We start from the raw sequence: 11,463 nt of genomic DNA, 5'->3' as shown, positions 1-11,463 counted from the left end.
CCACTTGATACTAGGATTAAGATCCCATTACAAGAGGGCGACACTTTGTAAAGGGCTTTGTCAGGCATTTCCAGCAGAGACTTAAACCACAGGCCTCTGTAAACAGTTTTTATTAAGCTTTGGTAGTTCTCATCACACACAATCACAACATCGACAGTTTTCTAAGTGCAAAGTGCTTTGCTGCCTGTTGAACCAGTGTGTAAGCTGTTAGCAAAAGCAGGAAGTTACTTAGCTGTCAGTCAGAACTGTCTTAAACACACATCTTTACTGATACCCACATTGCTTTACCATCTGTATTTACAGACCTGTATCCACTTCCTCATAACAAGCCCTCATTTATCCCCAAATATGCACCACACACCCTGCACTTCTCTGGTCGCGTTTGTGAGGACAAAGTTACACACTCTCCAAACCTCTCTCAGATTACAGCACATCCTTTATCTGCCCAAAACTTCACCAGTTTTGGCTGCAAATCCACTTGGACTCTTCCCATCTGGTTGGCTCCTCTCTTTTCCCATTTTCCACCTCCTTTTCTGCCCATAAAGAGTGAGATCACTTGTACTTGCAAGGAAGATGGTAGTGGGAGGTCTGGTGGTCCTTCAAGTCAAACTCATCATGGCCTTCCCTGAGAAGCAAACACAAACTGCAGTTAGAAGTAAGCATCCAGGCAGGGAACTCCCCCCTAGTCACTGCGCAAGGTGGCTCCCAGCAGCCCTTAGCTAGAAACCTACCCCAAGGGTTAGCTGTGAGCACCTGACTGGCAGCCGCATGGACACTCTACGAGCTATTTGCTTGTTACAGAAACCTCTGCTGTGCTTTGTGGAAAGATCTGCTCATTCTTGCCTGCTGGAATGGGAAATGACACTAGATCGCCCTGTCTCTTTCTCTCTTTGAGAGATTCATGTAACTGGTGGCTCATTTTCAGCGCCATGCCCGTTTCCCAGGTACATTAGCGACTCCTATGACAACAGTCAAAACGACACACTGCTCCACACAACTCTGAAAAGTAACTGTCTGGCTAAAATGCAGTGTATTGGCAGCTGTCTTAACCATGCTCAGAAGCAGGCAGCATTGAGTAAGACAGAAGCTTGTGCCTGCAGCATGCAACTGATACGCTCACTCACTCACCTGCCAGACTGCTGATTCTGTTTTCACTGATGTTTGCTCTCTGATACTTTTGTTTGTTTAGGTTTTAATCATCTAACATTGTCAGTCATATGTTTTCTTACCATTTTCATATGTTCTCCCCCACTCCCATTTTCATCTCTCTATAAAAACATGTACAGGAAATGAGAGAATATACACAAAAGCATTTCTATCTCAACTAGATTCTTAGCATCTTGCTGTCTAAATGTCATTCAGCACTAATCTGAGAATCCAGCCAACTACCCAATACTTCTGAGGCATGAAAAAGAGAATCTATGCAAGCTGTGAGGAATACCTTCCAAATCTGAGTCATGCAATTTTTTTGTCAAAAATCAAGCTACAATACTATAGCTATTGCAAGCAATGAATAAAGAAGGTTCCCCCATATGCATTTCAACTAAGATTTCTTTTTATATAGTTTAAGACTGCAGAGTCTCAACCCAAGAAAAGCATTAGCAGTTTATACTAACTGATCTCCCCAATCCAGATCGTCCATCAATATCATTAACAAGCCATAGAGCCGCTGAACAATGGTCTTGCTTATCCCATCCCACGCAATGCAGCACATTATTTACTCCAGAGAACACTCAGGCAAGATGCCCAAACACGCACTGGAGCAGTATGGACAGACATTTCTGCCTAGGACCAGTTTAGTCCCTGAAGCCTGAGATAACTGCTGATCGCACAAGGTATTTCCATAATGACTAGCATTCAGCTCAGACCTGCGTTTCTCAACTCTTCCTTCATACCGCCTGCTTTTCTGCCCAATGGGACGAACACACAAAAGTGAGCTTACCTGTGACCCGCCTCTAAGAACAGAAGGAATTGCAAGGCTTACCAAAAACAGCGCTCGCAGTAGAGGTCCCTATCACAGCCATGGCAGCGTAAAGTGGCATCTTCGTTGCAGATACAGCACCAAGGTAACTCATCCGCATCACTGTCATCTGTCCTGGCAAAAGCTGTGGTGGTTGGAGTCTGTCTCTAGTTCACAAAGAAAACAGAGACACAGAATTCAAAACCCCACAGAGACAATATAGGACTTTCATTGTAATGCATGATGGCCACAATGACATGTCACAGGATCCACTGTTCATTCTCTGTTGATCCTAAGTCTGGGAGAGGAGCTTGCCCAGAGGCCATGAATAGAATCCATATGTATCTAGCTTGTTAAATAAAACCTCAAGGTATCATTTGCTCCTGAATCTACATTGCTTAAAAGGTAAACAGGTATTCACCCTCATTTAGAGTGTTCAGCAATATACCCCAACATTGTTCTTAGTTTGTTAAGGGCATGAAGCCCAGATCTCCTGGCAGGCATTATAGCAATACTAAGTGATGGTCAACCCCTAATGCAAAAGCAAGCAATCAAGCAGTTTTGCTCAAAGCAGTTACGTGGCAAAGAAAAGCAGTGGCAAGGCGTAGGGCCTGTTTTCTCCCTGTTACGTAGAAAGAAAGTTGGGAGACAAAGGAAGTGATTTGCCGAAAGGTACTGTGGATTTGTACCTGAGACTGGGCTGCAAAGATCTTCTGAAATCATAATCTAAAATCGATAAGGCCATCTATTGTCTCCTTCTGCTTTACAGAGAACTCTTGTGGAACTGCAGCCATTCACACACAGGGACATAGTGCCCAGACACCGGCAAAGGCAGCTTCCTAACACAACAGCAAAGAGGTGGCACTATCTTTTAGGTCGGTAATCCCAGAAGCACAAGGTGGCATACCTATGAGATGGGTGTTTTCAATAATGCTTACAATTAAATAATTTCTTCCACTGGGGACAGGCTTGTCAGGTGTCTGAGTCACAGGGGCATTTAATTCTTGTTATATACATTAGAGAAGGCGTATGTATTTCCATAATAGGCTGGAATTCATTCAGAGTATAGGATATCATGTTACTAATTCCTTCCTCTGACATTAAATGAGAACACAGACAGCTGATGGCTATCTAGAGGTTCTACTGTGCACATGCTGAAGGCACTAGCAAACCTCCCACTTACCCTGGTTCACGCTGTATGGCACTAGACCATGGCCTTCTTGGTCTAATTATATTGACTTATAAATCTCTTCTCTAATCTCCATCTTGTGAGGTCTGTGCTAACTTCTCTGGGTTTAGGGGACACCATCCCACTGAGCAGAAAGCCAGCCTAAAAGGAACTGTATTCCCTTTAAAAGTACGAGCATGACTCACAGCTGTGCTCAGGGCTGATCAGCCTTGCAGAAGCCAGTAAGTTGGTCTGCTCTGGAGAAGCTAGTTGGTTGTTTTTCCTGCATCAAGGACACAGTGAACTTTTGCTGCAGAACTGTACTCTCCTGTCATTTCAAGAGATCCTGACCACCTCACCAACCTTTTGCTTTGCTTTCTTAGGCAGGTTCTTTTGTGAGGGTCCTGGTTGGGTGGTCTGATCTGGAGGAATGTTGAATCCACTTGCTTCATCCAGGGCTGCTTCCTCTGTAAGCTGGTAACAATAAAGAGCAAGAAGGCTCTTGTTTCAAACACAGTTTGGGAGCCTCATTCTAGGCTCTAAACCTCCTGCCCTTCTCCAAGCTCTCATGTGGTAATGGAATATGACAAGTCTGAACACATCTGGTGTTACACAGACAGATGTGAGCTTGCTCTCTCTGCACTCTGAACACTGTGTGCACGCTGTGAACAGTGTATCAGCTAACACACTGCTTGGCAGTGCAGCTATCAGCAGACCCTCAACATCGTGCTAATTACACACATATGATGTTGTAATCAGGCAGAAACTTAAGCACAGAAAGCTTGTGTCTGCCTGCAAGACAATTCATAGACATTTTAGAGACAAATCTAGGCATAAGCTGCACTCAACCACACACATCTCATCATCTATGTTGTAGCTGGGTGGGGGAAAAGATGAAACAAGAAGGAAGGAAGTACCAGCAGAGTGCGAGATTGGAGAGGAGACTCACACCAGAAGAAACACTAAACATGAATGAGAAAGACAATATGACAGACTAGAACTAATGTTGTCAATCACCTGTAGCTAAATGGCCCATGGGAGCTCATATTGTAAAAGCTCTAGGTGGGAAAGGAATGAAACTCTGCCCAGGAACAGAAACACATTCTTTCCACACTCACGACGTAACAGACACACTGGGAATAACTGAGAAGATAAACAAGCCACAGCCGCCCCTTCTGACCTGTTTTAGTACTCTGTGAATGGCTTCCTCCTCAGCCACTTCCTCATCACTGTCAGGGAGTTTATAGGTTTCCAGTGTAACTGCAGGATTAAGAGACAGGAAAATGTAACCCACACCTGCCTCAAACCTTGTGCCCACTTACGTGCCAGAGACAACCCTTTGAGGTGTGTGCTGGTTTCGGCATGATGGCTCTGGCACAGACAGATTCTTTTTGGATAGGGACTCCTCAAAAACGGCGTTACTATTTGTTTCTAATACTGGAAGAGAGCAGGAGAAAATCCCCACCAAAAACTTTGCTTTTAAAAGCTTTGTTAACCTTACCAAAGCATGCTAGAATTACCTCAAAGAATGGTGCAAGACAAAGCAGCCTGACCTTACAGTTCAGGCCTTTATGCTCAGTTAAGATCCTTCATACTGATTTCATGAGGAACTGGCCTGTACAACTTTACGGAGAGAACCAAATCTCAGTCTGTTTCTTGCAGAACAGAGGAATTAAATGGATAAACGCCTCTCAAAAGAATTTACTCTGTCACAGGAACTTGGTTACTCACTTAGCACTGTATTTTTGTTTGCTACCCACCTTTCTCTGGGTCCTCGCCTCTGAGTGCTGCCAGTCTCCTGACAACTTGTAGGACCTTTTCCTGCGTAGTGTTCTCCTCCTCCAGCTCCGCAGCAGCTTCTGCCAGAAGTTTATTCTTCTCTTCCTCTAACTGTTTTGGGTCCAGATTTGCAGGGCAAACACGATCTTCACTTTCCCGATTGAGATCATTCAAATTTTGGCTACTAACAGCTGCAGACACACAGAACATGCTGGTGACTCTGCAGCAATGTTCATTGGGCATGGAGGACACAATGAAAGCAATGGTATGAGAGCAGCTTGCTGCTCCCCGCTAATCTGGGTAATAACAGGAGAAGACATGCCACAGTAGGATCCGCACTGTACACAAAGAAAGTGAACTAATCTGTTTTACAGTGAGGTTACAGAGAAAGCACCGCAGCTAAGAAGATTATGGTATCCCAGATTTCAATGTTTTGTAATAGCGCACAGGTGAGTTAGGAGTAGCAACAGCTCCTCCCCAGGGAAAGGTCACCCTAGAGAAACAGAGAGGAGCAATCTGAATAATACAACCCTGAGAAGATGGAACATCTCCAGCAAAGACAATGAGACCCAGTATGGAGCCAGATGGGAGTCCTAAGGACAAACTAGACACTTAGCTCACCTGTAAGCTAGACAGGGAGGCACATATTCCCTTCTCACTACAGCACATACGTTATTAGACAGTAACAAGTCTTTGGAAGTCAGAATAGATACCTTGAGGCTGGACTTTTGGTCTGTAATGCTCATCAATGGCAACTTCTTCAGACAGTTGAGTTAACAGGTCATCTGTCTGCTGGACCAGACTTCTGGTATCAGGAGGCTGGAGTACCTAAGAAACAAGGACAGCATGGGAAAAGGCAGAGTGAGAGGAAAGTGGCGTACTCAGTCAAGGCAACCAAGATCACCCTAGGTGGGAGCAGCATAAAAAGATGGATCCACTGATCTTGAGAGTCTCAGCTTATGGTTATATGGTGTAAGACTTCCAGGGCTTCATTCTCAGAGGTGCTGAAAGCACACAGCTGTAAAAGCAGTCAGCCAGACAAAGCAAAGTAGTGCAAAGCATATAGTAGTACATGCTCCTGGGTCCCAACCCCAGCTCTGGCACTTTTTTTATGTTGGAGGTGGTGGCAGTCTCAACAGTGCCAGCCAGCAGCCCCATTGAGGCCTACATTGCCTGAGTGTTCACCGCTGCTGAAAAAAGAGCACAATTTCTTGGAGACCAGATCATTCATACAGGCTTTGAAGGCATTTATCCAACTCATCCCTCTGCAATCTCAGACTAACCACTCCATGCTTCCGTTTCTGGAATAATTAACTGGATTTTGCCCAGCTGGGATGCAGTAACAACTTACAAGACGCAATTAGAAGGTAGCCCCGAACACAGACAAACAGCTCTGAAGAAAAATATCAGACCACTGAGGTACACAAATGAGTTAAGATGAAAAAACTTAGCATCTACTGTTAAAAATAAACACATGAACTACATTTGACATGAAGGAACATACTGCATTCACACTGAAACAGTGAACTGGTAAAGGCTGGCCACTTGCTTCCGGAGCAAAGACACAATCGGGAAACAGATTTCTGAAGGGAGCCACCTGGACACAGAAAGCTGAACAAGGAAGAACAGCTAACATGCTGGGACGCCAGTTACTTTGTCAGCTCAGAAGACACGGCTGGCTAAAGAGCTGAGGGAGCTTACAGGTCTGGGAGCCTGGGAAGGAGGATCTCTCCCCTGCAGGACAGCCAATCGGTCCTCCATCTCTTGCGTGGATAGAACAGGTCCTCTGCAGTCCTCCTTCAGGGCAGCCAGCCTAGCTTCAATCTCAGCCTGAGTAGGAATGGACTCTGCAATTCAGAATAACCCAAGGGAGGAGATTACTCTGTTACTGAAAACAAAAAGCTTCGCTTTTTTCTTTCCCCTTGTAAAATTGTATTTCTTTCTTGAATCAGACTCTGAACACCCTCAAAAACCTCCCCCAGCCTCTGACGTGAATGAGAGGTCATACTGCAGTGACTTGGAGACTACCATAACACTAACTGTTATCTTTCCTTCCAAGTCTTTGCCTCCTTCACAGGAGAACTCTCCTAGCCATGAGGCAACTATTAGGGTAATGGCATTTGGCAGGTGTCATTTAGAGAGGACAGTCCACTGCTCCCACACCTCTGAATGTAATCCTAGGCATAGCAGTCCAAAACTCTCCCCCATATCATAACAGGATGAGAGGAAATGGCCTTGTGCTGGGGTGGTTTACATTATACGTTGGGTAAATTTCTTCACAGAAAAGGTTATCAAGCACTGGAACAGGCTGCCCGGTGAAGTGTTGAGGTACCTTTTAAATACCTTAGAGGTATTTAATAGACATGTAGATGTGGCACCTAGGAACACAGTTTAGTGGTGGACTTGGCAGTGTTAGGTTTATGGTTGGACTTGATTTTAAAGATCTTTTCTAACCTAAATGATACTGTGATAATCAGGTAACCACTCTGCAGTGTGTTCTTTCCCTTTCAGAGATCATACATAATTTTAAAAATAGTTTATTCTCCCACAAGACACCACAAGGCTGTCCCAGAACCCAACAGCTGTGGCCTGGAATGCGTCCTTCTCCTGTGTGATGCAAGGCTATCCAAAACATAACCCCACAGACTAGCACTGCTGCTGGCCAGGACAGTGACCCAGGAAACCTACTGCAAAATAGTTTGCCCAAAAATCCTTATTTTGTTCTGCTCATACTGGGCTTGACACTGGCGTTTACCCCAAACAATGGAAAATGAGAAAGTGATTTCACAGGTAAGATGCTGCCCCAAAACTGAGAAGCAGTTTCAAGGGAAACTCCAAGAAGCAAAAAGAAACTGGCACATTAATCTAAAATCCTTGTAGAATCTGCCCATTGTGGCAGCAGGACGTGGATGCTCTGTCCAATTTTAACCCTTCAATTCCCTAAAAAGGCAGGCTCTGACAACCTAGCACTACCCTCTCCCTCCAGGTTCCGTGTTTGCCAAGTAGCAGTGTTCACACCCAAGGTATCTCTGGTATCCTCCAAAACTCACTTGGTTTCCTTTCCTCCCTGAGCCTCTCCAGTCTCTCTGCAATAGATCTATCCTCTTTTGAGAGACCCTGGTATCTTGAGCCTGTTTGACCTTGGGGTTTTGCAGATGCCTTCTGTTGTTCTTTCAGCTGGTTTTGCTTAGCCTCAAGAGCTGCTACACGCCTGTAACAAGGATGGAAAAAAGACACGACAACTGAGAACAAGGGTTTAAACCCTGAGATATGAAAACATCCTTTGTGAACCCAACAGGCTATTTGTCAAATACTGGTGTGGAACAGAACAGAAACTACTCCCTCCTGTACCGGGTTTCCCACATCAGCACAATAGGTAATGAAAACCTTAGCTCAGAGGAGCAGCACACCTGGCACCATTTCCAAGGAGACAAGGAATATTTCACCACCAGCTTCCTGGTGCCAGGACAACCCTGATCAGTCACAGATAAATGCAGGCAGGAGGCTGTTCAGGTGTCCACTCAAAAACCCACACACCTCACTTCCCCCCGCAAAAGAAATGATAAACCCAAACAATAAAACAAAAGCCCCATCCTTAATCTAATTCTGAACAGGCAAATACCCGCATCACAACCCTCACTTTGCTGGTCTTTGTAGAGTGCAACTCACTTTTTGTAGTTTTCTGGTGGTGACCATTTTGCTGAACTGCTTTGAGATCCCTCTCTGGAAGACAAAACCAACGATTTCTCTGAACTCAAGATACTGGCATACTTCAATTATCCAGCCTCTCAACTCAAAAGAATCAGTATAAATTTCTCAATTTTAATAGATTTTAATGTGGAGAGTGATAAGCTTATGGAGGGCATTAAGATACTATAGCTGTCTGAGACACCGGGCAACTTTTCTTTTCTAGTCTTTTAGTAAAGTTGTTTTGCATCTGGACAAAATGTGATTTAATATGGTCACCAGCGATCCAAAGGAGGTGGGGCTGAAACACCCTTGCCTGCACCTCCCCATTCACAGAGCAGATAGAGTACTTAGGCAAGACTGCCAGTGTAATTAGCTTCCTTGCAGCAGAATGGAAGGACCTGTGGCATGCAGCAAACACAGAATTATATAACGCTTGACCTAAACTAAATGTTAAAAGAATTATTATATAACCACCAGTATCATAACACCTTCTAGCACACTTGAACACTGCCCACCACAAACACATCTTGTGTAGCCGTCTTCTGTTTTGCTGTATGTAGGTTAAGCTGCTAAACTACACACTTATGTAAAGCAGTTAGCGTATTTTATTCATTCTTAGAAGTCACAGCTATAAACACATCTGTGCCTTATAGTAGGGCCCGTATATGAATGCAACATCGCTGGACTGCTTTCCACTTCTAAGGTTTCAGTTCTGAAAGCCATTCGTGCGAAGATCAACGATACCTGCAGCCCACGTGTATTACCTACCTGCCAGCCAGTCAGGGAGGACCTTTTTCTGCTGTAACTCTGTAGTACTGATATTAAACAAATGAGAAAAAAAAACCCATAGGGAAAGGCTGCCCTGTTTTCTTAATAACTTTAGAGGTGTAAAGGGAAATCAGAAAATTTTTAAACCGAAAGACTGAATACTGTATTTTCACCATCAACAGCTCACTGAGTCAGTGCTTCTGAAATGAAGATTTCTGCTAATGAGAGGGTCTTCTCCTTTAGACGCCTGCAGAGACAGAAAATTCTCCACTCACTGGTGAAAATTCCTTGCTTATAGGAGAGAAGTAGGGAAGAAAGGTAAGAGAAATGGAAGAGAAGGAAGAGGACACAGAAGAATTACTTGAGAGAGGTTCTCATGTACACTTGAGCTACTTGTTCATGTGTATAACCCTGCTACTGAATTACTTTTTTTTGTTTGTTTGTTTTCAACAGGCAATCTACAGGTTATGTTTGCAATTTTTTTTTCTTTTAAAAGCAAACCGGTTCTATGCTACAAGTCTTCAGGCTATACATAGCAGAGATCTCTCAACTGTTTTTCCACAGAGGTAATAACAGTCTGGACACCGTATTGTCAGGTCGTTCAACTACTACACACCTAAAAAGGCTGCCAGTGATTTCAAAGGAGTGTAGATTTCCAGGCAAAAACACCATGGACCTTAACCTTGTCTTGATGTGAGGAAAATCAGACAAAGCCTAGGAAGTACAAGCCTAGAATGCTTGTTGAGCTTATCTTTCGTAGGTTAACGTCACCGGAGGGGATGCTTACTGAGCTTATCTTGGTATGAAGGGGAGTCAATGAGCTACTGAATCCTCTGACAGGAACCTCAAGGACTGGTAAAAGAAACATCTGCTCAGGAGGAAGGCTGTGAGATAAGCAAGAATAGAGCTTTAAAGAGAAGCAGGAAGTTGGTTAAGTCAATCAGTTTTAAGCAGAAACACAGTAAAGAATGAATATGTTGATTTGGATTGTATAAATGAATGGCTATTTTCCACGATCCGGGAGCTCGCTTTGTAGAATACCACCTAGCTCCCAGCTTTGGGCAAACCTGCAATAAAGAAATTCCTCAACCCCGTGTGTTTATTGGGTTTGTGCAGCGGGTATTGACAACAGTCTCTAAGATATCCACTGGCATTCAGCACCCAGCCATGAAGATTCAAACCTGGCTCTTTCAAACTACTCTGTCACCAAGGACAATAGCTGCAGAAATCCTGATTCCTGTCTCTGGACAGCACAGCTCATGTAACAGCAGTTCAGTAGTGGCCTGTCTTGGAACTCCAGGATACAGACACGGGCCATGCACAAGTGTCAGTCAGTAATCTGCAACACAACAGAGGGATGCAAACTGAAGAAACAAAGCAGGGCACTGCCTTTGGGTGAAGAAACGCTCCCATCTTACCCAGTTAGTTTTCCTTGACACTCCTTGCACACCTTCTGCCGAGTGCTTCCACAGCGGGGAACAACAGCACTGAAGCTAAGACAGCCCGCACAGAACGACCGTCCACAGTTCTTGCATCCACACTGCAGAGATACGAGAGGGGCAGGACAGGGCTTCATCACCCAGTTACCCTCACCCACCCCGCTGCTCTGGCTGGCCACGTGCAAGAACAATGCACTTGCCCAGCTTAAAAATAACGTTAAGAGTAATGATGGGGTTATCCTTATTTTTTAAGGGAACCGTATCACTAGCTGCTGCTGAGATACTGAGACTCTCAAGAGCCTTCGAGCACCAGCACATAACTCCCCCTGGAAGAAGAGACACCACTTCATCCCACAGAATAATAACGCATGGGTGAGACTTTGAGACAGCGACCGAATGCTGGGTTGGAGGGATGACACCCCATGGCGCGTTGAGGGCAGGCACCACGCCAGCTCAGTAAGCCAGCACGGACACCACCACGACGATGCCGGGCGAGAGCACCCCCGGTTCCCCTCTCCGACCCTCGCATACGCCGGGAAGGCATCCGTGGGGCCCGGCCGATCCTGACGCCCCTCAGTCGGACTCGCCTCTTTCTTGAAGACAGAGAACTTGGACGCACACCCGTAGCACCGGTTATCCATGGCGCTACCGCAGGCGCG

At 45.0% G+C, this 11,463-nt stretch overlaps 1 protein-coding gene across 1 annotated transcript; it reads right to left on the bottom strand.

Moving 5' to 3' along the window:
• Positions 1-96: 96 nt before the first annotated feature.
• On the bottom strand, positions 97-11,448 carry ZFYVE19 (zinc finger, FYVE domain containing 19). Its single transcript, XM_010132517.1, has 11 exons — positions 11,392-11,448; positions 10,784-10,905; positions 8,577-8,630; positions 7,958-8,118; positions 6,609-6,754; positions 5,621-5,735; positions 4,889-5,098; positions 4,309-4,388; positions 3,492-3,602; positions 1,985-2,127; positions 97-625 (listed from the first exon to the last, which is right to left on the bottom strand). Exons 1-11 carry the CDS (start codon positions 11,443-11,445, stop codon positions 553-555), a joined length of 1,269 nt encoding a protein of 422 aa, XP_010130819.1. The 5' UTR covers positions 11,446-11,448; the 3' UTR covers positions 97-552.
• Between the last annotated feature and the right edge of the window lie 15 nt (positions 11,449-11,463).

Source organism: Buceros rhinoceros, unplaced genomic scaffold (genome assembly GCF_000710305.1).
Source record: "Buceros rhinoceros silvestris isolate BGI_N320 unplaced genomic scaffold, ASM71030v1 scaffold18483, whole genome shotgun sequence".
Lineage (NCBI taxonomy): Eukaryota > Metazoa > Chordata > Aves > Bucerotiformes > Bucerotidae > Buceros > Buceros rhinoceros.
This window is presented reverse-complemented; position numbering and strand designations above follow the sequence as displayed.